The sequence below is a fragment of the Oreochromis niloticus genome, linkage group LG11, assembly GCF_001858045.2.
Source record: "Oreochromis niloticus isolate F11D_XX linkage group LG11, O_niloticus_UMD_NMBU, whole genome shotgun sequence".
NCBI classification, from domain to species: Eukaryota; Metazoa; Chordata; class Actinopteri; order Cichliformes; family Cichlidae; genus Oreochromis; species Oreochromis niloticus.
This window is the reverse complement of record NC_031976.2, coordinates 32,858,893-32,886,794: the sequence shown is the minus strand read 5'-3', so window position 1 is coordinate 32,886,794 and position 27,902 is coordinate 32,858,893. Positions and strand designations below refer to the sequence as shown.

General features: G+C 39.6%; 2 protein-coding genes across 2 annotated transcripts in view; one reads left to right on the top strand and one right to left on the bottom strand.

The window, feature by feature from the left end:
* seraf (Schwann cell-specific EGF-like repeat autocrine factor) overlaps positions 1 to 1,169 on the top strand; it is a 3,996-nt gene extending 2,827 nt beyond the window's left edge. The window contains exon 5 of the mRNA XM_003450252.5: positions 56 to 1,169. Coding sequence (XP_003450300.1) covers positions 56 to 168 — 113 coding nt within the window. The 3' untranslated portion in view covers positions 169 to 1,169. The remainder of the gene's footprint in view (positions 1 to 55) is intronic.
* On the bottom strand, positions 885 to 27,902 carry vwde (von Willebrand factor D and EGF domains). Its single transcript, XM_025911805.1, has 32 exons — positions 27,549 to 27,902; positions 27,194 to 27,423; positions 25,526 to 25,716; positions 23,415 to 23,646; positions 22,820 to 22,894; positions 21,863 to 22,092; positions 21,163 to 21,252; positions 19,864 to 20,011; positions 18,817 to 19,031; positions 18,652 to 18,725; positions 18,235 to 18,508; positions 17,920 to 18,116; positions 16,639 to 17,465; positions 16,239 to 16,375; positions 14,673 to 14,837; positions 13,263 to 13,367; positions 10,678 to 10,792; positions 9,029 to 9,285; positions 8,078 to 8,297; positions 7,180 to 7,317; positions 6,891 to 7,097; positions 6,273 to 6,647; positions 5,838 to 5,933; positions 5,633 to 5,728; positions 5,430 to 5,525; positions 5,200 to 5,295; positions 4,875 to 4,970; positions 4,116 to 4,211; positions 3,934 to 4,029; positions 3,148 to 3,243; positions 2,251 to 2,348; positions 885 to 1,539 (listed from the first exon to the last, which is right to left on the bottom strand). Exons 2-32 carry the CDS (start codon positions 27,267 to 27,269, stop codon positions 1,525 to 1,527), a joined length of 5,229 nt encoding a protein of 1,742 aa, XP_025767590.1. The 5' UTR covers positions 27,270 to 27,423; positions 27,549 to 27,902; the 3' UTR covers positions 885 to 1,524.

Here is a 27,902-nt window from a genome sequence, read left to right as displayed (position 1 = left end):
CCATTCCCCTGGTTTTATAAATAGTGCCTGTGCTTTTGTTTCCGTTTGTCTGTAGCTGTATGCAGTCAGCCCTGCTTGCATGGAGGGAAGTGCATTTCTCCCAACAAATGTCGCTGTCGACCTCCTTTCTCTGGACCTCGCTGCGAGGAGAGGAAAAAGTCCCACTAGTGCACCCAAGAATCAAACAAGGTTGTGGGGTCATTACGTTTTTATACCTGGAACGTAGTTAGTTTTACAGCAACTGTGTGGAAAAGATGGATGTAGCCACTATGATGTCACCCTTAAAGTTAGTAAAGACCCATCTTGGGAGTTTTAAAAATAGGCTGGAAACACCATGAAATGTACCCTCTTTCTCACCTATTTTACTGTAAATGTGAACATAACTTGCAAATTTAACATCATGCTGTAGTCAATAAATGTTTTTTCTATAGACTTATATACAGTCAGACTGTGGGATTGGTGGTCTCAGTGATCTCTTTTAAAAAGCAGCTAAGAAGTCATCTTTTCAAACTTCCTTTTGGGTAGCATTTATGTCTTTATTTCTAGTATTTTGTTGTGAAGCACTTTGTAATGTTTATCTTGAAAGTGCTATATATAAAAACAATTTTACTTTAACTTACTTTTTTGCAACCAGTTGGCCCCTGCTGTTCATTAGAAATGAGGCTGGTTTAAGGTACTTCAGCAGTGGTTTCACATTTCAGACAAAACATTCATCCCTCTTTTTATATAAAGTGTACCGTTTTAGCTTGTTTTTAACATTTGCTATATAATTTTTAAATATTGAATGTGTTTTATGTTGTCTAAACACACAATATACTGTAATTTGTCATTAAATGAAGAAAAAATGTTATGCATTGTTGAAGCTCATTAAAAAAAAAGAGAGATTTATAGACATTGTCTTTATTATAGTACCACCGTGTAATGTGGAGAAAAATATAGGGCTTAATATATAGTACAGAGGGTGTAGAAAACAAGCCCTATATACAACCTCATCACCATCGTTGCTTTCATCCATATTTGCCAATAAATGTATAACAGACTCAAACAGGCCTGATCAGGCAGTATATTAATGACAGCAAATAAAGAAAACTAAATAAATGCAACTTTTGTTAATCTGCAACATATTCATATCAAAGCCTTTATTATGCTTACTGAAGAAGCAGGCTCAAGCTGGGTTTTTTTCATAAGAAAGAAAGCAACAGTGCACACCTAAAATGTTTGATGGCAATAACCTCCACCATGTTATTTTTCTGAACAAAATACTGTGCAGCGGCACACAGGCCTGCATAAAATACACTGTCAATACATTTAAGAGAGGGGTGTTACTTTGAGCCTTGAGGTAGTGATCTACACAGGAAAAGACAAGTGCAATATATGAAATCGCTCTGTTACTGTTCTAATGTGCACACAGCCACACATTACAGCACATGCCAGTATCCACGGTCTCACTCATACACACCACAGGTTATGGTGCTCTCTTTGTTCTTTGTGGCTTCTTTAGTCACATTCCCGATTCGTTCCCCATCATGCTTGTGATGCCTGTGAAGCACAAAAAAAAATTCAGGTTTCACTTAAAAAAAAAAAATATTTAATTTGTTTGGTGCCGTTTTATTTGATGCAATGAGTCCCAAAATGTAGCCTGCAGCCCCCTAGTGGGCCATGAAAGTACTGCATGTGCTCCACGGGGCTATTTGCAGTTAAAAAATAAATCTGAAATAACCATAAAATACATATGATTAAAAAAATGTAAATTTTTAAAAAGTAATAAGAGGTTATAAAATAAAAGCAGTGTGTTAAATTCGAGGTATTTCTGATGTATATTTGATCTGACTTTTTAAAAATATATCTTAACATTAGTAGAAAGAGATTGAATTGAATAGTGGTTATCAGCAGTCAGAAAGAATTAAACAGAGAAATTTTTTTAAAAAGGAACAGAAGATAAAAAAAATCTGAAAAAAATACTGAGTTGTGCATTTTTGTGAGATGCACAAAAGGCGCCTATTAGTTTTTTGGTGTGTCATTAATATCACATTTCTCTTAAAGACGCTATATGTTTTGGATTTATTTTTTATACCCTGCAATATTAAAGCAGAACTACACATTTCAGTCATCTAGACCAACAATATTCATCTAATGAAGCTTTGTTCTATGACTCTATTGTAAATCTTATAAATCTACAAACCCTGGAGTTATCAGTGCTCTTTATGACTTTTCCCACTGGGATATGTTAACCGTGACCCCATTTCTCACCTTTATTGCACAAGTCAGTCCCTTGTAGCCTTTCCGACAGTGGCAGTAGTCAGGCAGCACACACCTGCCTCCGTTCAGACACCGCTGTTTACACACCGCTGGAGAGAAAGTCACAATTAAAACATTTGATCTCTTATTGTTTTTCTTTTCATGGTCGATTTCTGTTAAAATCTACAATCAGAAAAGACAGTAAGACACATTCGTGTTATGCTCATTAATGCAGTGTCTTATATGTGAAAAAAATATGTTTTATATGTGTTTGCTGTGAACAAACTGGTGAAATCCATTTGTGTTTCCATTCAGTAAAACAGGGTAGCTGTAATAAGCTAGCTACACATTTTGCTCACCCTTAATTCTCTTCTTTTAAGTCTTTTATTATATTTCAGGGGGTCTGCTTGACTGTCATTTGGAAACACTTGAAACACACGATCAAAACAATTATCTGCAAAAAAGAACTTAAAGGAAAAGCAACAATCATATCTTCTGCTTCACTATTTTAAACAAAGTGATCTCAGTCTGCAAACTCTCCAGGGCAGACTGCCTCTAGCCTGCCCACGACCCTGAACTGGACAAGTGGAAGGAAATTGATGGATGGATGAATCTCAATCTTCAACAAATTGTGTGTTTTTCCTTTGCTCGAGTTCATCTCTCCAAGAAGTATCCTGTAATTTGGTACATTAGTTTTTGTGTATTCGTCCTGAGAGTTAAGGAGACAGCAGTTCTCCTTTTGGCAGAGGAACAGTTTAATTTGGTTCAGCAATAGTTCAGGAAAATTGGTTATAAAGTAGTCCAAGTTAAAGAATTTGGTATTTACCTTTGCCAGATTTTACCTAACAAAAAAACTGAGCTGTTACTGCAGCTGTTAGTGATATTATCACATCTGAGGAACAGACTCACCTGTTTGACACTGAAGGCCTTCCCAGCCAGCGGGACAGTGGCAGGTGTTTGGTCCTACACACTCGCCACCATTTTTACACTTTTGTAGACACACAGCTAAAATAAGAACAGTGAGGGAGGCATGAACACCAAAGCAGCTTCTAAAAGGTTTTATCTCAGAATCCCTGACTGGACTGAACAGATAGGTAAAAGGTTAAAACCCAAAGTGCTGAGATTAGGCATTTGCAGGTCAGCCAGAAAAGATCTTTAGCTGTGCTAAATTAAAAAGAAAATATGACTTTCTAGCCACTAAAATAAGTTTTAAGAACCAAAAAATAAATAAATAAATATATAATGTTTGCCTGGAAGCCTGAATTCTGGGCAAAAAAAGCGAACATTTTTTGGTTTTTAATGTATCTCACCGTCCTTCATTTTATGTAGTTCTTGTTAAAAGTGGATGCCGTCTTGAAGGCAAGACGATTTAAAAGATTTGCATGAATAAAAGTCAAGCATATGAATATTCATATGAATATTAAAATATAAATAGGAGACAATTGTGTGCTTTTAAGATAATTTCTTACAACAACTACTTAGTGTATGACCTCTTTATCTTCATGTTTATGGCATCATTTTCTCTGCTGTAGCCTCACTTTGTTATTGTGTAGTGTTATAACCCAACCCAACCTAAACCTAAACCAAAGTATAAGAAATTAAGCTGATTGAATTACATGTTTTTTGGAACTATAGCTGGTAATTTTTTATTTGTTGTGTATTTTATGTGTATGAAGACATCCATGCATCACTCACGTATGTTACACCTCTTCCCTCTCCATCCAGAAGCACAGGAGCAGATATTGGGTCCCACACACTTGCCTCTGTTCATGCACATAGGCTCACACACACCTGGAACAAATTAAAACCCAAATGTTTAAATTGTGAGCTGTTACTTTGAACAGTACTTCAAATATTTAGGCTGTGATATCACTTACTCTTTTGACACCTTTTTCCTGTGTAGCCTTCAGGGCAGGAGCACACATTGTTTCTCATACATTGACCTCCATTCTTGCAAGGAGGATTACAAACAGCTGAAAGACAGCAATATTAAACTGTGAGGAACCCAGAAAATGGACATTTCAATCAGACTGAAGCTTAGAGATTGGATTTTATAGCAACATTGATATGACTTAAAAGAGAGGAAATGCAACATTTAGGTGTGTTTTGTTGAAAAAGCATCACTTCACTTCTCTCAGGCATTCTCAACAGATGTTAGCTATTATGAAAGATAGACAGAGTCAAGAAACTATTTGAAATCTCAGTAAGCTGAATATGTTTGTAACTAGGGCACAGCCTGTTCACAGAGATTGCAACCCCGGTTACTTTCTACCATGGGGCAGCAGTGGGTGTGCTAAATGTGTAAAATATGTATGCTGCTGGTTTGAAATATTAGCAAAAATATGATACTCATTTATTTAAATGACCTCACACTGCACAGTTCTCACTCCTGTCTGCAAGTTACTAGTAGATGCCATTAACATTACTTGCAATGTGCAGAGAAGAGAGACAAACCTACAGAGATTTCTGCAGTTTAATAAATGTATGTCAGTGCTTTTTGCTGTTTCAAACAGAAAGCAGCCTCAGGCTTTTGCTAGTTTTAATAAAAATGAAAGTCAGTCTGTATGAATTGCTGGAAATATTTGAGTATAATTTCTCATTGTATTAATCATTGTATGTATTCATCTCAAGCTTACCAATTTGACACTGGGAGCCAAAGAAACCACTGGGACAGGCACATACGTTAGGCTTAACACAGGTTCCTCCATTCAGACAGACGGGTTTACAGAGCGCTGCAGGTGGCGTAAGGTACAAAAAGCTTTATTAAGAGCCAACATATGTACTTTTAGATTTACAGTATAAATAAGAGAAAAGGTTCCTGCAGTACTGATATATATTTGAGTGCTTATGTGCAAGTCAGATTCAGTTTTATGCCACTTAATTATGCTGTCAGAATTAAACACTCCAACAGAAGGAAGCTGCAGTCTGAATGCATGCTTAGCTACAGGTCGTGTTTCTTGCCTGAGTTGCACGTCGGTCCGTACCAGCCAGGTTGGCATTTGCAGACATCAGGAGAAACGCACACGCCTCCATTTTCACAGTGCCTGTTACACACCACTGACAGACATAAATCATGTAGTGCAATCCTAGATTAAACCGACCCACTTAAACAAAAGAGGGACTGATTGATGCATTGTGGAGGTTTATGTAAAATGTAAAAACACTGCAAAAACACTTAAGTCACATCTCACTGATTTCACATCGTGGTCCCACGTAGCCGTAGGAGCAGGTACAGAGGTTTCTAGCCAGGCAGGTACCTCCATGCAGACAGGGCGGCTCACAGCTCGCTGAACACAAACAGTGACACTCCTCAGTATTCTGCGAGCAATGCAAGTATGTAAGCAATGTAAACCAGTCGGCAGTTTTGACTGGTTCGACTATGACTCCAGGTTACCTTCCTCACAGGTGGGCCCTCCGTAGCCTGAAGGACATTTGCACACATTTGGTTTCACACACTTCCCCTGGTTTTTACAGTCAGGCCGGCAAATGGCTGGGAGGAAAGGAAACTGTCAGCTTTAAAAAATACAACCAGACCTTGAGATATATGAGCCAAATCCAGAGGCGAGTGTGAATTCATTAGCTCACGCTCTGTTTCTCACCTATGTGGCAGCTGTATCCAGTGTAACCGCCTTTGCAGGTACAGGTGTTTGGTAGAGTGCACTCCATGTTCCGCCCACATGGATACCTGCAAACAGCTGAAAACAAAGTACATTTGTATGTTTCAGAAGGGCAAACAAAAGTTGCCCAATTGAGGGTTCATTTCATCATTTCAGACCAAGACCACACAGAGCTAACCAAAATCCACCATGACTATAAGGTACAGTTGTGAGATAACATTAAATACTGAAGCATTTTGTGGTACTAAAATATCACTTTTTCACCTTCACTTTTTTTTTTTGCAAGAGCCAAAGTTGCAAGAGTTTTTTTACCAAAGGAAAATTCATCAACATTGTTATTAAAATCATTTCTTTAGCACTTTTGTTGTCAGTTTAATTTATTCTGTCATGAAAAGTAGAAGTATAAGAGCACTCTACCTTTACATGTGACTCCATCTCCAGTGTAACTGTACGGGCAGCGGCCACACCTGAAGGACCCAGGCACAGGCTCACAAGAGACACCGGGGAAGCAGGGAGAGTCAGCACAGGTCGCATGGGGAGCTGCTGACCCCCATCTGACCCCTGTGGAGAGGTCAGGGGTCAACTCCACCCCACTGGGCTGACCCTTGTGGACAGTGGGAGCAAATGGTCTGACTGTGGTGTGATCCTGTGGAGTCGCTGTGCTTTTTCTGTCAGCAGGAGAAAGTCTCCTGATATTTGTTGCTTCTGGTCTCGTCCTCCTGTCAGGAGGTCGTCTGTTTGAGGAGGAAGAGGTGGAAGTGGAATTTGATCTGGTGACCTGAAAATAACTGACTTACAAAGTCATAGAAATACAGGCTTTATTGTCAACATTATTCAAAACATTCCACTTATATATTGCTGAATAATATCCAGAAAAACTTTAGACTTGTCTTACTTTCACAGACACGCATTTAAACAATTTTGTAAACAAAATCAGATGAAGAAATGGAGGCAAATTATACACGTATACCCAACTTATTTCATTCTTTTACAAGGTGCACAAAGCCTAAGGTGCATAAATTGCTCCACTCTCACCTGCTGATGTACATTTCTGGCCATTTCCATGCAGACCAGCAGGGCAGGGTCCACAGACGAAGCCTGCTGAAACATGGATGCTCTCGAAACACTGCACCCCTGGGTAACACGGCCCTCTGGAGCACGGAGACACACCCGACGGTTTGGACCTCAACGAAACCTGTGGTACCCTCACTGGTTTCACCACCGCTTCAGCCACAGACTCTCCTTCAAAACAAATGGATGGAAATGTATAAATGTTCTCTAAGGTAGAACTACACATAACTATACAAATAAAATGTAGACTTACGTATGCAATTTTTCCCATCACCACTGTATCCTTGTGGGCACAATCCACAAAAAAAAGAGCCTACTGTGTTGTTACAGCCCACCCCAGGGAAACAAGGCTGTGAGACACACTCATCTATATCCTCTCTGCATGTACGCCCTGACAACACATGAAACATCACACCTTATGAGGAAACATGGAATCAATTTCAATAAATAAACAATTATTTATGTGTAATTGTAAATGTGTAATTTTTTTTTACTATCTTTGTACAGCACTTTGACCAACATTTTGTTGTTATTAAATGTGCTATATAAATAAAGTAAAGTAAAGTAAATAAAAAGAAAAGTTGTTTCTTTCTTGCATGGATTTAAGAATTCTGCACAGATTGAACTTTCAGTTTATATGTGAAAACGGCTTACGTGTTGGCCTCCATTTTGAACACAGTAATCTCAGGATGTGACTAAATCTGTAGGTCCTGATTTTTTTTCAAAGCATTTCAGTAAGATGAGTGAGTTAGTGAGCACTAGTGACTAATTTAAAGCATTTATTTGAGTATAAACACAAAGTCAAAGCTGTAACCGGAAGTAATATAAGTCTGTCTTCAAAGGAGGTTCTCAAGGGAAAGTCAGCACAAAACTCAAGTATCTGCATTCAGTTTATAGTATTTCCGAGGACAGATAGGGTTTTATTGTGGGCACTCAGAACTGTAAACCATCTATTTAGTCATGCAGTTACACCTAAAGGAGTGTCTCGCAGTCATGTTACAACATTTCTCAGCACTGGACTGAAAGAGTGGAATGCAATAAAAGGGCATCACAATTATCCGGGAATTACAGTAAAGTTAGTGCGGTAAGGACCACAGGTAGAATAATATTCAAAAGATTAATCCTCCTTGTAGTTAAAGGAAACAGCTGACCTGTCATTCCAGGTGGGCATACACAGGAGAAGGAGTTGAGCCCATCTATACAGAGACCCAGTCTGCAGGGATTTGGTTTACAGTCATCGATGTCCACCTCGCACCTCTTCCCTGTAAATCCATCAGGACACACACACACGTATTCCCCACTGCCGGCAGGGAGGTTGACGCTGGCGACACATGAAGCACCGTTCAGGCATTCACAGGAGCGCACAAACACCTAGAGAGGAAAAGGTTTCTTATCATCTACACATCTGAACTTCAGTCACACAGGTTTGTTCTCTTAGACACACTGAACGAGACACATGAATGTAGTTACAGAAATCAGAAAACAAAAAATCAGAGTGTTAGTTAATCAGTTATTCTGTGTACGCTGAATTGTGCAACATCATATTAAAAAATGAAAAAAACTGATTTAGTCTACATGCTGACACCTTTGTGCAGTTTTTTGGTGGAAACACTTGCTCAGTGTGTACTGCAGTTACACCTTACAGAGAAACCTCAGGCCCCAAACTACATACTGTACACCAGTATCTCCCTCTAGTGGGAGAAGGCAGCAATAACGGCACAATAACTTCCAAAATTTCAACATCTTACAGCAGAAAAAAAAACCACAGGCTATTAACACTAAATGTTGCTTGTACTTGCTTACTGTCGTGGCTTATTGGCATGTCTTCTGTGAAAAAGGTTGGCTGACAACCAAAGGCAAATCTGATCAACACCACAACTTTGTGTTATTTGAAACTGGACTACAGATCAAAATTTCTCTGTTTGAAATTCAAAAAGGATGAATTTAAGCATTGGCATCAAATCTACACTCAGTTATAGAGCTAAACCAACTTTAAATGAAATTTAATTGAAATTATTAAATGAATAATTCTTTTGCATGACATGCATGTAGATCTGTACTCACCATCAACACTACGTTTACATTAATGAGCCCAGTCTTACCTCTACAGAGGCTCTGGTCTCAGCGTTACAGTCGTCAGTCACAGTGAATTGGAAAGTGTGTTTGTTGGTGGGTTCAGCTGTGGCCTTCCACATCAGCAGACCAGCTGGAGACAGAGATGCCCCTTCAGGCCCTGATAGCAGGGTGAAAAGAACCGGGGAGCCCTCGGGGTCTCGAGCATTTAGCTGGTAAATGAAATTCTCCCCCTGAAAGGACTGCAGAGGCAAAGTCAGCGACTGGAGCAGCGGAGGTTCATTGTCTGAGGGAAAATAGAAAAGAAGGGACTCGAAATAAGGTACTAAATAAACCTACGTGTGACTGGCTCAGAGTGGCTGAAAGGTGGGTGTGAAAAGGTGGTGTGTGGCAGGAAGGATAAAAAAAACTGTGCAGATAAAATTCATAAAATTCATAACTAATTTGGAAAAACAGTTTGGTTTGATGATGCCAGACCAATAGATACACCATATTACAGCATTTCTGCGTGCCAAAGTTTAGACGTTTTTATGGGAAAACATTTTGGGAAATATATTTTTTTCCATATAATATAAACATAAAAATGTTTTATGTTTATATTATGTTGTGATAACAGGTCCACCTCATCACTGCTGCTGGATTTGGAAAGTGTGGATTTTTGATACCAGCTCTAATCAGCAGCTATGACCCTTCATCCAACATGAGGACACTTTTAAATAGAAGTTGATGTTTATTTTTTGTGCAAGTTTGAGGTCCGCGGTGGAATCGCAGCGAACACGGAAGCTTTCTGTACATGCCCTTGAAGGTTACCTTGAATGGAAAATTGGCCAAATTCAAAGCAGATTAGAACTTTTTGATCAAACCTTTTTGTAACCATTACAAGATCCCCAGTTTGATTACAAGAGGAGACACAAGTCCAGGAAGGGCATCTGTGGTAAAAACCTAGCAAATCAAACATGCCTGTGAAAAAGGAAGTAGCCAGAAGTAGCCTTTATAAAGAGGGCATTTTGTGCACCATTTACACCATTTAGCTGCAAGAGTGGGCAGTTTTAGCTTATGTCAGACAAAATTTTCATTCAGACAAATCTCTCAAAGTCTCTCTAAATCTAAATCTAAATCTCTTTGTGCCCAAACACAAACACAAAGTTAAAATTCATATATAATGATGAACTAGTTACCGTTGATAGAACATATTAACTATTTAAAAAAATCTTTTAAAAAAAGATTTTAAAAAATCAGTTTTATGTTCTTGTTTCATTGTGTTAACAGATAAATGATTGATGAATTGGTGGAATCAGCGTAATGAATAATCAACACATTGACTCCTGTTTGGTTATTTTGTCAGTTTGTTTGAGTGGAGCTGAGCTGCTCAGCTGCATCTGACCTACTTTAAGCTGAAGAAGTGAAGTTGGTCTCAAAGCGTAACAGTGAGGTAAGCTGTCCTTGTATCAGTGCTGGGGGACAGAAGCAACTTCAGTGGATCCAATCTGCTGACGAAGGATCAAAACTGCCCCGAGTGACTACCAGCTACAAAACTCAGTGATGAGTATCCAACCTCAGCTCTTATGAGGAGTTTCAGTCTAACACTGTGTTACTGTACCTCACCATCAGAGTAGACACTGATAATTTTTAAAATGTGAACAAACTGCAAAACAAAGTAAGAAAGAAAAGCAGATACTCTCTGCAATGGACCAGGTGAGTTTGGATGAGTCCGGACGGCATGCGAGGCAAGGGCTGCTGGGAAGGGACTCCCCCTCATTGTAACACAGGCCATCAATGTTACAGGTTTTCTCCTGGAAATGACAAACATATATTATTTACATTAAAAATGCCTTTCATAACACACAACATGTTGTTTAGAAGCCAATTATCCAAAACTACCGGTAGTGGGGAATGTGTGTGCATGTCCAAAACACCCGTGGTGTCAGATTTAGATTCACAGTTTTGGTTTTTGTTTAGTGTACTGTATTTCAGACATTATCCATCTCTGCTTCCTGTCTTATTTGCAATTGTTTGTCAAGCCCTAATTGTGTCCGCCCAAGCCTGTGAAAAGAGTAACTTTACATATAGTCGCACAAAAGACTGAAGGTCTCTTAATTAAAGGCCTTTTTGCAAAAACAGTGGCTTCTAATCAGCATTTTTGGTGTTTTACATCACTATCAGATCATGAACAGCATGTATTTGATGATGTACCCACTGGAAGACGCATCTATTCCATGTCAGTTAAAATTAAGCTTTTACAACATTTTCAAAACACACCGACTTGTCTTCATTCTCTTCTTCATTATTATTAGAATGTCTAAAAATGAAATAATAGATAATTAATGAAGATTTCTGCACAGTTCTGATTGCAGCCTGAACAACAAAGGAAAGCTTTAGGGACTAAAACAAAACGCAGGATCAGACAAACTACAAACACCAAATTAAAACAGAAATAAAAGGACGGGAAATGAAAAATGAAAAACAAGGTCAAATGAGAGACAGAACACGTAGGCTGGTAACAGTAAACAGGACTATATATACACAGCAATGGTGAAAACAACAGGAGGATAGAGAAAGCTGCCAAAGGATCTATAACTGTGTATCCACCTTAAAATTATTTATACCTTTACTAATCCATGGCAGGAGAAGGACTCGTCTTTTATATCGATTTGTTGTTTCATTTAAAGATGACCAAACTTTCTGTCCTTCACTGTCGTTGTTACTGTGTTAAAAAAGGTATTGTCTGGACTGCAAGTCTGCTTTTCTAAATGGTTTTTTTCCAAATATCTAATTAGAGATATTTTATTGGCTGAAGTTTCAAATTAGTGTTTTATTAGTGTATTGTAGTTGTATAAGTAATATCAAAGCACAGCAGCAGTTAAATTTCCTCTCCGGGGCTTGCATGCTTGATTTCAGCATCTTTCTGCTTCACACCCATATTCACATAAGGCTGAAAGTTTGAATGTAATAGTTGTTGGCAGGAGCGGCTGCAGGCATAAGCAAATGTTTGGGAGCCCCGGGGTACTACAGAGTGCACAACAGCCACAGGAAATAAATGAATAGATGAGAAATCTGCAGTTATAGGTGCAGATTGCAGAAGAAAATCCTCCCTACATGTTACCAGCTGGTGGGTTTTCCCTTTTTTGCACCTGTTTAGAGCACCTGTTCGTTGGCTTGTTGGAGAGAGGGATCACAGATTCTAATATATAGAAAAAATGTTTTTGGGATTTCTGCACATTTTAAAATAGATATGAAATTACACTAGTGCAGTTTTTTTGAGATGTTTAGATAGATTTCTATCATGTAGATAGAAAAATTGCTTCAAAGACATTTAAAATAACTAAAAATTATGTAAATAACTGTAAAATTATGCGAGCAACTAACTAATATTGAAAAAAAGGTTTTGGTTTTAGCAATACTAAACCCATGTGTACAAAAGATCTGCCTCTAACAACACCTGCTAATTAAGTTTTCTTAAATCTCTATTAACAGATTTCCTCACATGCATGTGCAGAATCTGAGGTCTGTTGGCCAATCACGCGTAAACTAACTTTGTGTACATGCAGGTAAACAGCCTGTGTGGAGAGCAAAGCAGGGACTGCATTTGATGAAATACAACTGCAAAGCTATTGCCTATCAAGTGATGAAATGTCACCTTTTAAATTAAAAAATTTATTTGCATTTGTAAACAATGGCTGCTGCACAGAGCAGGAAGTCTTCAATCTGCGATGTGCTATCTTAAAACTGATATTGATCCTGGCTACACAGAAGCCCTAAAAGTTAGCTGTTGCCTCTAAAGGTTTCCGTCAGCAGACTAGCTGATGTGTTTCCCAGCTGTTTTTGTTTAGTGCTGAATTATTGAGCCTATAAAGTGTTTTTAAGCAAAATACAGAGTAGTGTTCAGTTTAAAAATAAGAAAGAAAAACGGGGGGGAAGCTGAAAATTCATTAGAGCAGTTTTAATTGTTGATGTTAATGCCTTTAAATACTTGCAGTGGTTTAATTAATGGTTTATTCTAATAGCTGCTGCTTAATATAGTTTATTTTATGTACACATCATAAAAGCAGCAAGCATGTGCACGTCATCTACAGTCTACAATTTCTTGCATACCAGGCACACTCTGCAGCCTTTGCTACACCTGGATCTGTTCTTGAGCTTTGCTAGAAAGAATTAGTTCAATTAGAAATTTCACAGTTAACATATAAAGTAGCCTAAGAGCAAAAGAATTCACTCCTTGTCCAACTATGAAGTAAATTATAAAAATAATTTGAGATAGCTCACCCTCAGGGTACAGACGACTTCAGTCCTGAGGCTGCACATCTGGCAGGCTCCATCGTAAAGAGTTAGTATCTTTGCATTGCTGTAGCTGTAACCGTCATTGGAAACCTGCCATCAACAGAAGCTTGATTACTGAGAATCACTGGGAAAAGGCGTTAAACAGGCTGAAAAAGGTGAACGGTCATCACAAACAATGGGTTGTATAGTCAAAAGGCCATTTTCCTCTGGATTTTCCCATAGTTCTCACCATGGGAAAACCACCGCTCTGGGAATTCTTTCAGGGGATAAAGCTGGCCTCTCCTGAGTTTGGTACTTCTGAGTGATCCTAAAAATCTCATGTTTGGACTTGACAGTGTTTGTTTAAACTCAGAGAAGACAATCCCAACATGTGCCAGTTTAAAAACCTAGCAGAAGCCAGACGAAGAAGAGCGGACCAAACAGAAAAAAGATTTAAGAAAAAAAAGCAAGACAGAAACAGAGTGAGTCTGTGGTGATGGTCAAGCTAGAAAATGTATAAAAAGAGGAAGATGTCTCAGCGAAAACACAAAGTGGTGAATCTAAGAAATAAAGACACTAAAAAAAATGTTGTTTCTGATCAAAGCCATTACATTTGAAAGCACTAACAAATGCACCCGTACATTCCTGCAGGTATGCACTGCATTGTCAGGATTTTGCAGCCAAAAGAACTAGCTTTCACCGTGTCTCCTACGAGTACTGTGAGTGTGAGAATGTGTGTGTGGGTGTGTATTTGTCTTTGCACCGGTCACCCTGACACAAAGAACAGAAAAGTGAGTAAAAACAGATGAGTCAGTGGACTAATTGGTCTAATCTTAGTAGATCTTCACTGCAGTGGAAATGCAGACAAAAAGTGGTCTGAATGATACGAATAGCTCCCTGGAAAAAAAAAAGGCTTTTGGTAGTCTGAATGGAAAAATAAATATTTCCAGTGTAGACTAAGAATAACTTCTTCTGTGATCTCACTGCGTTGTAAACGCTAAAGTACTCTGTAATACATTTTCACTAAACGTAACTGTGGAAACATATTTGTCAGTTGTGTAACTCAACTATTTTTTTATTCCACTGGGTTCATTTTCCTTTCTAAGCCAAACAGAAATTGGAGAAAAACCTCCAGCTGCACTCAGTGCACGCTTTCTATTACTGCATCCATGCAATTTAAACATCCTACTGCAAATTTGCTGCTGATGCATTGTTAGATTGTTATATATGTCAGAAAATAAGCATATAGTTTCATATTTATCATTAGTTTTGAGAAGCGGACAGGAGCATGAGAGAAAATGACAAACAAATGCTGTAAGAGAGGCAGAAGATGAGTTTGAAATGGGTAGGCAGGACCTAATGAAATGTATAATTTCACAGTGTGCTCTTCATAAAATGCCTGGAAACATGACTTACTTTAATTTGCCAGCGGGCCAGTGGTCTGTTTGTCACCGTTTCCAAGTCCACACCTGCAGAAACCCAGCTGTCCTCCAGGGGGAGCTGGCACTCCAAAGCCGTGTCATTCAGAAAGGTGGCCAACACAAACTGAGGCTCGTCCAGAACCCACTCCCCATCCACAAACTATAAATGAGACAAACAGGGGAAGAAGAACTAAGGTAGAACATGGTAGGATGTGTAAGGTAGTATGGTAATGTAGAAAAAAAACAGATGTATGGATAAAAAAATGAAAACAACATTAACTTGGTATAAATATATTAAAAAAATCTACTGATAGAGGTCAGCCGAATTCTGCAACATCTGGCTGTAATTCGCATTCTTACAGTCATCAAAACGTGCAGCTTTGCCACTTTTTATTGATCCAGCAATATTCACCAGCACATTTAAAGACATATATCACATCTTTTAAACGTATGGTAAGATGCCAAAAGGTGGTGGATTACTGGACTTGCACTACATATGTGGATGTGTTAACAAGCAACTGTTCCAGTGCCATTGTTATGTTTACAGCTTGATACATCTTTTCCAATTACTGTATGTAAAATTACATTGATTACATTCATGCACACTTTGGTTAGCTTGTTAATGTCAGTTTAATACAAAGGACATGAATGTGTCTCATTTCCTGATTAGACTCAGGAAAACAAACTGGATCTTTGGACTTCATGTCAATAATCCAGTTAAAGATCTCTGTGATTAGTCTTTGGTCAAAGGGAAACCTAATCACTCAGTCACTGGTTGGTGGGATTTATGAGAGCATGACAAATCTAAAAGTTCTGAACAACAGTGAGGAGGATTAATTCAATCACTGAGGGAAATATAGAACCATTTCTAGTGTGGAACAAACCACAACTAACCAACAGTAAGAGCCATCAACAAAAGGAAAGAAAAAGAAAAATAATGTCAGAAAGCAATGCTAAAGCTACCAATCTCATGGTTTCAGTGGACTTTGGAAGTTAGTGGCCCTCTGCTAATGTTAAGCAATCTAAAGAGGCCGTTTGGAATGAAGCACTCTCTCTAAAAGAAAAACCAGAAGCAACAAGAGTGTTTGCTGCTTGCATTTGTGATTGACGTCTTGTAATCTCTAGCTCTCTTCCACAGCATCTCTTTTGTCCGGTCTTCCCTTTCTCACCCCAACCGGTTGCAGCAGATGGCCGCCCCTGAGCCTGAGTTCTGCCGGAGGTTTCTTCCTGTTAGAAGGGAGTTTTTCCTTCCCACTGTTGCCAGTGTGCTTGCTCATGGGGGATAATATGATTGCTTTTCTCTGTATGTATTATTGTAGGGTCTACCTTACAATATAAAGCACGTTGAGGTGACTGTTGTTATGATTTGGCACTGGATAAATGAAATGAAATTGAATTGAACTTCTTTTGTCATTTTGCCAGTGAAAACTGAACAGAGTTTGCAAATCTGAGCAGAAGAGACAGAGAAAAAGTATATTGTGGTATTTTGTAAGGTGGTACTACAGAACAAAAGATGTACATCAACTAAGGAATAAAAGGAAAAGAGAAGCAGGAAAATTACCTTTTCTTTAACAAACTCACACTTGAGCTCGTAGGAGTCCTTGAAGCCCTGACCATGGATGTTGACGGTGGTGCAGTTTCCCTGATGGACATCGCATAGACCATCCTTCTGCAGCGTAGTGATCTCTGGGATCTGGTCTTCACAACATTAACAAAAAGTGCAGATGAACATGAAATGTTACCCTTGGGAGTTCAGTCCAAATCATAAACCACATGTCTGACGATCATAAGTCTGTCATCACGGACATCCAATGGAAGATTAATGTATGTAACTAATAACTGTATTACAACTATGCTATAAACATAGGGATACCTTACAATATCGTGTTGTGGGAGTAGGACATTATCACAATACTAAGATCTGTCTACTATATGTGAGTGTCTTCATGTGGATATGTTACCAGAAAGCACACTGCAGTCATAGGAGCTAAATCCTGGGAAGCAGACACAACCCCAGTTTGAGCACTGGCCGTTCCCGTTGCAAAGATTTGGACACTTCAGGATGGCCACAGCATCCTGGTACTTCTCTTCTCCCTCCCCCTCCTCCAGCAGCTTCCTCTCACACTCGTTCTCCAGCAGCGGTATAGTCGCATTCAACCACGACTGCTCGTCCTTTAGCTGTAGGTCAGTAACACACATGGTCACGGCATGGTTAACAAATAATTCTTTCAGCAGGTGCCGGCAACCCATCACTATGCTCGAGTTTGCCACAGTCTGCCGGCATTGGGCGTGGGCCTGCTGCTCGGTGAGGCCAGAGGGTGTGGGCCACGTTAGGGGAGATTCTGGCTGAACTGCTGGTTCATGGTCTTCTGGGAAAAAGTAGGTAAAGCCTTCCAGATCAGACTGGCTGAGACTTTGATGTGGGGAGTTAGAAATGAAACGTTGGGCACTGCGCCTGCCTCTGGGTTGTTGATAGGCTGAGGTTGAAACTCTCGAGGCTCTCGAGGGAAAGCCGGAGTGATCTGAGGGTAGTGGCTCTCTTTCATTTTCACTGAGTAGTTCCACAGAGGTGATGTACTCGGCTGTGATGTCCAGAGTTGGGATGACACCGGGGAAATGCATGTTGCCGTGATTAGAGCAGCTGGGGTCGGATGAGCTAGTTGGCTGAGACGGGGCTCTGGGAGATGAGAAGCGGGGCATCTCTTCCTGGCAGGTACAGTGCCTGCGGGAGTTCAGTGTACTAATATGGGATGGCACAGTGTCAAACAGGCTATTGCCTGGGGGTAACCTGAGAGAGAAGGAAACAATGTCAGTAAAGAGGTAACAAATGTCGCTAACTGTTTTTCTGCATGGTCGTAATAAATTGTTCATAGTGGCAATTTTAGTATTGTGGTCCCTGCTGGCTGCAGCGTTTTCAAGTTTGTTTAAGCCTTTGGGATGTGAAGTCCAAGTGAAATAATTCTAACATTTTCTAACCTAAACCACTGCTACTAAATACAATCCCACAGTGGGTATCTTTAATAGTTTTGGGAATATCCATGGTCAAACATTGCCTTTCAATGTGTGAAAAATGGGCTGAAAATGAGTGGACAGGCCTTTTAAAAAAAAAAAAACTTCTAGGAAAGCATTTGATATATGGAGCTGTATATATAGATTGAGGATTTCTTCTTCCTGCATAGCTAGAGCACTACGTAGCTTACAAGCTGTTATTGCTTACAGCAATTAGAACATGAATGCCTGACCTCCATTCGGAGATAAAAGCATGTAGATCCTCCAGTTTGGCGCCCCCTGCTAAGTGGAAGTCATTGTCTGATTGTCCATCATAGGTCCCACACAGACCCTCAGTGTGCCTCCAGTCGGAAATGTGGGCTCTCAGTGTCAGACTCATTCCCCAGTCAGATACATCAGCACGAACAAATGCTCCAGAAGAAAAGGTCATCTGCAAAAAGTCAAATATTGAGAAAAGAAAATATAACTTTAAAACCAAGAAAGGCAAGAAGTTTACCAGGTAGCTTAAATTGTGAAATTATTTAGCTTGTGAACTCATTTTCACTCACAGTGACTTTGCGTCCTTGGTAGGACTCTGTGATCCGAATGCCGCTCTTACTCAAGTCTCTGTTCTTCACAGTCAGTTGAGGCTTGGTTTCACCCATTTCCCCATTGCACATGTCAAAAGCAATAACATTTCCCCCGTCCCTCGCCACAAAGCCACACACACACGAGGCGGCATGCACAACGCTGCCGCACTCCCACTGACGGACGTGGACCTCGAAAGGCCAAAAGCTGCTCTTATACAGGACAAAGGTGCCTATTTGGGAGTTGTCATAGTATCTGTATGGTGCAAAAACGAGAAAGAAAGCTCATCTTTTATTATGGACAATTTAAAACTTCCATAAGTAATAGAGTTTATTTCACTAGAGTACAGCTCACAGCATAATACAGAGTAAGCTTCCATATTAACTGAATTAAAGTACCTGCCATCAAATGTGATTATGTGAGGATCAGTGAAGGAGTAGCAGTAGGCTGAGGGAACATCCTTAACTGTTATCTGAAATATAGAAATCAATTTCATTCTTTCTTAAAAGAAATTATACATGATGAGGTGAGGGAGTGTGAGTTTAAAAGTTTGACGTGTTCACCTGGACAGGTTTTGGTGAGTATCCATTCCAAAGAAAGTTTTGTGTGACGATGGGTTTAACAGTGATCTCAGTTGTCCTGTTGCCATCTTTAACAAAGTCGGTTACAGGACTGAAGTGGATCACAGCCCGGCTACAAATGCCCTCGCGACAGGGACCCTGAGACAGATCCACGACACAGGAAGACAGGGACAGATCTGCACCCAGCAAACCATCCTCTGCAATACAAGGAGTTATTTTCACTTCATTTGAAGGATTAAAGAACACCAAAAAAGTACTGCACAGACATTTCTTTACAGCTAAATAGGAATAACACAGCATTTAAATGGTCCTGCTGTTAGAGACATTTACAAAGATTTATTAACATGTAATCAGCCCCTTCTCCTTTCATTTATTTCTACAGATTTATGCAAAAAAAGTGGTGGAGACTTTCCTATGGGCTGAAATAAATGAAGCATAGTAAATTTCATTAAATATGCCTTAAACCACAATTAAAGCTTCTCCAAACATTGACTTAATTATTCTTATGCACATAGATTGAGGGAGGGAGCAGCCCTTCACTGATCACAAACAAGAGGCACAACATAGTTAGCATCTCTGAACACAAGAACAAAAGCTTTACTAGATCACAGCTGTAAAATAGTTTCATGTGACATCAACCTGAAATGCATTTGTGAATATGTTTCAGTGGGTAATTTGATATTTTTATAAAAAAATATTTATTGTTATACAGCATCATACAGGTAAAATATCTTTTAAGTATTGCAAAAAGTAATCAAATTACTACATATATCATATTTTTTTATTTGACCCTAATGTTAGGCTCACTGCACAGCATTGAATTAACATGGCATCATATGCTATATTTAATAATCAAATCCACATATTGGATCATTTAAGAGATTACTGCAAGTTAATAACCTGCTGTTTAAAAATGCATTTTAAGCATATAAACTGCATTAAAGTTCACTGTAAACTGCCTACAGTCCAGCCTGTGCTATTGGAAAGCAACAGTACACACTGTCATTATTTACAGATCAACCAGGTCACCTTCACTTGTTGTGCTGAGCTGCAGGGACAGAGTGCACTGCTCTGCAGAAGCTGGAGACCCTTCTGGACATGGAAGAGGAACCGTGCTCTCGACCACCATCTCATACAATCTGCCATCCTCAGATACACTGCTCGCCTCTGGTCTTAACTGCACAAAACATGATTTTAGAAAGAGAGGGTGGTCAGGTCTTTTATACCGAGTGTTTATCCACAACTCATCTAGAAGAAGACAGTTAAGATAAGCTGATATTTAAGTGATCTGAGTCAAAATAACAACCAAAATCTAAATGAAAACATAATCTTCTCTTTTTTAATATGTTTTATGTCTGTGTACACGTCTCTTAATTTTTATTTACATGGACATGTGACAAAGTGGATGAGCAGTTGTAATACTCTCCACTTGTCCCAGAAGTATTGACTTTTTGCACATTATGCACATTATTCTCTCTATATATTTATTTGCTATGATTTGCTATTGTCAAAGTAACATTGCTCACTGACTATCCCGGGTTTGTTTGTGTAAGCATTACGTTGCCAGCAAACCAAACATTCAGCAAATTAAAGCAAGCACTCAGTTACATGTTGCTTTATATTTTATTATGTTGCAGAATTAAGTCATTTGTGCATAATTACATTGTTTTTTGTTTGTTTTCAGTCTTCATGTAGGTCAGGTGTGGGGAAAGGCCCGCCCAGTATTTCCCGATTTTTAAAGTACTGATGATGTCATGTCTGACATCAGCAGGTTAGAGGAGGGGTTTCTTTTACCATAGGAATGCTTCCTTTTGTTTGTTTCAAAATACAAAAGGATTTGCTGAATATTTTTTCTTATATAGAGCCATGTAGTTGTGTAAATGTGTTAATCAGAAGATTTGGGAGCTTTATTTAATTCTCAGTCATTTGTGTTGAGTTTTAGATTCCTCAGCTCAAGCTAGTGGTATTGGCTAGACTAATTGAAAAGAAATTGATAGCCTTATATATAGTCAGTCTCTGCTTGATTCAGAGAAGGGAGGAGAGCTGAGTTGTGTTGCTATGTTTGACTTCTGTTACTTAAGTTAATTTGGGGGAGTTTTGTTAAGTTTCGCTGTAAATAAATTGCTCATCTCTGGGAACCCATAATGTCTGCTGAGTCTGCTCACCTACCGCCTTCCTTGACGCTCGAGTAAGACTATCTCGTAGGACAGAAAGCTCAAAACACTGTAACTTCTGTCTAAACCTGTACATGTCTGCAGACTAATGACCAACAAAAAAATTACTAGCAAGAGAGATCACAAATATAAATGTCAGATAAATATTATTTACCCTGATCCCAGCAAAGAACTCCTGACTTTCCACCGAAATACCCCGGACATTGGGCGAGTCCAAGAAGAAACTGGAGCTGGAGCAGTAAATCTGAGCCAGAGGGAGGGAGATGTACATAAATTACTTCCATTTTAGTTTATTTTTATAGATGAAGTATTTAATATAGTGTGCTATATTGCAATTTCCAGGCACTCTTTCCTTATTTTAAGCGTATTATGTCAAAGTCCTCATACAACAGGCCTTGACAGCACCACACTAAGCAAATGTTATGGTAATAAAGAAAAAATGAATTGAACAAAGGAGAATAGAGATAGGAAATAAAAGCAGAGAAAAACTCCTGACTGTGTCGAAGGCTTTTGGCCCAGTTAAACACATGAGCAACTCACAGTAAAATAAAATGACATGTTGACAGGCATCGGTAATTCCTTCAGTCCCTGCTGCCTTAGAAATCCAGGAACCTCGTCTTTGTTTATATAGCAGATCTTATTTGCAGAAGACTGACGAGTGGAAGGTTGCATAAATTCTCAAAAAATAAGAGAAGCCCACCCAGCAAAAACCTGCTGAACAGTTTCTGAAGACATACTTTGTTAGATTTTTGAATCATTTTGAGATTTGGTTTTAAAAAACTCCCTCTAACACAGAGTGGCTAAACAGCAGTCCCACTACGCTCTTTAAAGGACTAGTTCACCCACATGCACACCTTGTCTCCTAATCGGAGGTTGAAGCCGTCGAGCTCGATAAAGGCGAAGGTCTGGATTGTGGTCTCCTGTTTGAGCTCCTCCTTCCGGCCCTCAGGTGAGAGGCGGGACCAGGCCACCACATAACCCAGGGAGCTGTTAGATCTGCTCTCAAAGCTGCACTTCAGGTAGACGGTGTTACCTGTCACCTCTGAGACGATCACTGACACTGACGGAGTCGGGGGCTGATTAGCTGTTGGGGGAGGAGCAGAAAGACGAGGCAGGTTATTGAGGCCTAACGGGCACTTTTAAGGTCCTCTGAAAAATGTGGAGGTACTTCTATCCACATTTTTATCATCAATCTCTAATTTTAAATATTTTTGAACATACGCCATATGTCATCTCAGACATAGAAGACACACCCACTTACTCTTTAAATCTGCTGTTATGAAGGGCAGCCAATCAGAAGATGGTTGACTTAAAGAAATCAAGGCTAAATAGACTAAGACAAAAGTATGCACTGGCATTTTATGTGCTCCATTATTTACATGGGATGCCTGTTGGGTGCGAGTTCTTCAAGGCAAGAACAATTGCAGACATCCCACAACAGCAAAGAATTAAACAGGAAGATGAATTAATTTAGCAATTCTAAATTCTCTTAATTATCAGAAATCTGAGCTTTATACTGTTATTTGAAGCACACTGATGAACATTTTCAGTAGTCTGTAATTTTTTCTCCCCCTAATTTCTACCTCTGCTTCCTAAAGCCTGCCTTGGCATAATTCACAGTCTGAGTCACTACTGGAGACCGGGACCAGAGGACAGCAGGACACGGGCTCAGGTCATTAAGAGGAGAGGTGAGGGTGGCATTATTGTGTTCCTGACCATATGCACCTCCCTGACCTCCAAAGTGTTTTGGTATTTAATCTAACATGAGGAGACAAGCGAGACCCATAAAAACACAACAGCGGGGTCCTCACTTTTACACGATCCACCGACGTTCACCTCATCAGGACCGCAGAGCAGCGATGATGTGGGCAAAGCGTCTGACATCTCTGTTAGGGAGACAGGAGATTTATAACAGATCATTATAAAATAGCACGACTTGTATATAAATATTGTCTTTTTTTAAACATAGCAGCTTCACAACGATTATGTTTTTGCACTTTATATATACATCCATGCTTCCACATTTCATTTCTTCCCCTTTTCATTTTTCATTATAAATTAGCACGTAATGTAGAAATCAAAGGACAGTGATGCCTATGCCAGCTGACACTGGGCGAGAGACAGTACACCCTGGCCCGTCACATTCACAGCTACAGCAAATTATGTCTGTGGACTGTGGAAGGAGAAAGAGAATCCACAAAGGCACAAGGAAAACAAACTTCACACAAAAAGCCTCCAGCTATGCAGCATCTCTTCCCTGTTCTTTAAGCATCATACGGCCACTAATACTAAACTGAATTCCTGTTATGCTGCTATGATTGAGTCTTTCCTTGATTTTTTTGAGCAGTGTATTGGCACAAAAATCATGCTTTACATTACAGTCACACAGTAATTACTGTTACTTACCCTGTGCACAGTAACCCATGCAACCCTGCGTGGGCTGGAGCAGGTAAACATAGAAGTCTCCACAGTTTCGGGCAGTGACTGGGATGCGAAACATGCAGCACTCTTTGCTGCTGCTTGAGAAAAACTGCCAGGCAGCGCAGGCTGTCAACTGCCTGACCTCCAGCGGCCCCGGCAGGGACTCACCCTCACCCAGAGACAGCCACACCGGAGCCTGAGTCCCACAGTGGTTTACCTAGATGTTTGGAAACAGAGGGGGCAGGGGGAATCAGTATGTATGGATGTATTATGGTCATTCTTTCACAAAACTAATCCTCCAGAATGGAGGAAAACCAGTAAAAGCTATTTTGGAATAAAGAGAAATAGGAAGTTTCTACTAAAAACAACAAATGCCACAAAGCAAGCACAGTACTGCCACACATGCCCTGTAAACCTGAGTTTGAAACATCCACAGACACCAAAATTGAAATCAATCAATGAGTGAAATGGTTTAAATAACTTTGCAACTGAATAATTTAGAAAATGTCCAAAAGAAGATATCTGATAACATTACAGATTATACCCTGGTTCTCCTTAAAGACAAAAGGTTCTTGGCTTTGACACATCTAACTCTTTATTTGCTAACATCATCAAAAAGACACTGCGTTGTTATGTAACACATGTTCACAGCAATCCTCTCTTCCTTCCTCCGCCCACTCCCGTAGTTATCCATCACCCAGGGAGAGCAGCGATGCCCCGGGAAAGCAGGAGGCTGAGAGGCTGACACTTTAGATGGATCTTGCAGGCTCACAGCAGGCCAACCACAACACATGAGATATATTCCAACTCTCCTTTCATTCTCCTTCATAAATATGTGTATACACACAACTCGCATGACAGGCAGGCTACCTCAGAGCTTCCCCTCATGAGGACATGGATGGGGTCTCAAGGGCTTTCACAAACTTATCAGGTTATATTTTTAATTAAACAAACATATAATTTATATACATATAAATTTAAGTTTACCACATGAATCTAAAAAAAGAAATAAGATGGAAGCTGCCATGGCTGAGGTAATTACAATTCTATTATATTTTTTATGACCTTTAATAGAGGTCACATTGAGTGACTGAATTTGTGCAGTATACCTGTGAAATTGTTCTAAAAATTGGTGTAAAAATTCCTACATTGGTTAAAAAAATGACTTTCATCTAGAATTCAAGCCTCAAAGTTAGAACAATCAATGTTTTAACAACTTATACAAACTGATAGAGAAATAGAAAGGTTACGATTCAGCAAACCTAAATGAAGTTCAGTTAATTACTTGCACTAGATGGATATGGGAATGGTTGGAGTGTTTTTACAGCTTCTCATTGGTATATTTGAAGTTTTTATAGGAAATTTTCAAATACAGTTAATCATTTTGGAGTTTTAGCTGCAGTCTTTTAATAAAGCTGATTTACCTCAGGTCTATACAATGTGAAAAAAGATTGTGCACTTGAGTTAAATGCAGTTTTTTTGATTGACCTTACATGATATCTATAAATTTCTAAACAATGACTGTTGCTCATAATGACGATACATCAAATAATTAGGCCAGTACATGCAAGTAATCCCTGGGAGCCTGAAGCTCAGGATTCAAACTGCTCTAAATGCTTAGTTTTATATAGTTTTCCTGACTTGGATCTCTATGGTGTGACTAAGAGTGGATATTTCGAGGCAGTTAATAAACCTGCATGCACCAAAGCCCAGTGAAGCATAAATAAAGATTATTTTGAACTTTGACTCACACAAAGCTACTTTATTAGAATGCAAGAATAAAAATATGCATTTTGAAATGAGCATATAGGCCTCCTCTAATGTACATTTAACATATCTTATAGTATGTTGACACTACTGGACTATGTGTAACTCAAAAAATGTAAGGACTCAGCTAAATGGTTTGAAGAACAAAATCAAATTAATGGAGTTCCATGGGAAGAAGTAGATGAAGGAAATATAATTTATAGTCAGATAAAAAGAATAGAATAGTTCCTCACAGCAGCAACATCCTTGGAAGCTCATTTATAAGACACACAACACTTGTAAACAGATCTCACTCTCTTTGAAAAATCTTTTACAAAAACATCATTTACCTCCACACACTGGGTGGGCATACTCGCTGGCTTGTCAAAAATCTGAAACTGGTACCAGCCCGGTGTGAGGGAGTGGTCACAGATGAAGTCCTGCAGGGATGACTGCTGCAGCCAGCTGGAGCTGAAGGTGGTGCTACGGTAGGGGTTCTGGAGGACCGAGTGGCCTCCTGGGGCACACTCTGGAGGAAGCACTGAAGGCACAGCCAGAGAGACAACATAAGGACTGGATTCTCACCAAGACTGTCAGTAGCAATGTTCAAATACTGTATACGGAAAGCTTTCTGCTGGCCAAATGTTGCATTGTGGACATCAACTCTCCAGCTGGCCTGTGTTCAACAGAAACATTTCAAAGTGAATTTGAAAGGTGATAACACACTCACTAAACTCTATGGACATCTTGAGCCAATGTAGAATGAGAAGCCAGTGCATTGCTGTCTCATGAAGTTTAGACCAGATGTCCACAAAAAAGAGTTCATCATAAACTGTTATGCATGGTTACAATTATGTATGTGCAAAGTCCATTTTGTAAATGTAGCTAGTTTAAACAACATAGTGTCCAGTTTTGGAGAGATATTTTCCCAAGGTGCACTGGTGGATTGTTGACCTGAACACACACAAGCACAGCTGCAGTAAACATCTGTGAATGCAGAATCTCCAAAACCAATTTTCTTTTTGTTTTAATTCAAGTGAGGTCATACTTTCAGCTGATGAATGGCCTCTCTTTACTTTCAAAGATGGGTACTTCTATAGGCCTGTTCAAAAATCACTGGGGTACATGTCAGCTACCATTAGACTTGAATGTGATTGCAAACACTTAATAGCAATGGTAGATATTTAACTCTTTCCCAAGCAAAACATTTCAAAAGATAATAAAGACATTTCCTTTTAAATATATATAGTTGTGTCTATAGGTTTTTGGATAATTCAATTTTTTGTAATTTCGACTTCACCACACTGGATTTTAATTCAATCAATCTGTGTAATTATTCATATCCACCTTACAATCTAAAGCACCTTTAGGCGACTGCTGTTGTGAGACACAAACAGAGACACCGGGTGAAATTCAGCATGTACTGGTGGTCTGACTTTGTTCATGCCTTTATTGGGAGGCAAAATAGATCAAACAGACAAAGCAGGGGGCGGGCTGTAACCAAGAGGAACTAGCTTGTTTTTGGCACCGTAAAGTTTCCTGACCTGAGTGGTCAAAGTGAAAGGTAATATCCTCAAAGAGCCTGCACAGCAGTGACAGGCAGACAAGCCGCTGAAAGCCAGGACAGCAGCTTTCAAAGCAAGCATCCTTTCTAATCAACACCTGGTCACTACAGTCCTCGTCAGCTGAACAGGAACTTAGAGAATCCACATCCTGTTTGCCTGTTTGAGGGGAAGCCTGAGAGCAGAATACGTCATGTGGGATATTTGGAGGTTATGTGGCCTTGGATACCTTCATAATAGATGGAAAGGCGTCAGCTTATTTTTGACACTGCTAAAGAAGTCCTGCAGCATCACTAAAGCTAGCTGTCTTTATATTAACCCTCCTGAAAACCTCCTGCATCCCCCTAAACCGAGAATAGTCTTAAAAGTTATTTGCATGTGGAAATATGAAATTGCAAAATAACATTTAAATACTCAAAGACGGTGTCTCTGATTACTTTAGAGCTGTGAGCTTACCTGTTTGAACGTGCACTGCGTTGGGCAGTGAAAATGCAACACAGAGAAGAAGTTTAGAAAGAGTTTCAGGTCTCATCGTCCCTCAGTGTCCAGCACGCGACTCTGCCACCAAACAGCGCGAGCGCTCAGCGCGATTGGCCCCGTTGTTGTGCCAAAAGACCCCTCTCTCTCTCTCTTGGCTTTCAGGCCAAAAACGAACGAACCAGCAGGAAATCCGGAGGTGCTTCAGGCTGAAAGAAGAAGAAGCTGATCGTGATGCTGGACTGCAGCGGCTGACCTCAAACTGCTGCACGCTGCACTGCTACAGTGTGTTAGGAGGAGCAAACCTGCTGACGACCCAAACCTCTGCACATACCCGCACGAATGGAAAAAGAGTTGTTTCAGATGCTGAAAGATCCAAATTAATCGGAATCGTGCTACAACTCAAAACTGATGCATTGTCATATAATCTTCTAGTGATTTCCCCTCAGGAGGTATCATCTTACATCAGGAGATATGGAAAAATTAAACATGAGCATAAAAATGTAAGCCACTCCGTCAGCATGTGAGTGGTTTTTTTCTTCAAAACCGAAACAATTGATTATTTCCAGTAATTGAGCTGATGAAGTGCAGCTCGGGAACAGCACTGAATACTGTACAGAAGACAAACAACACAAAAATATTTAACTCTGGTTTGAACATCATTCCATGACCAAGGCACAAAACAGGA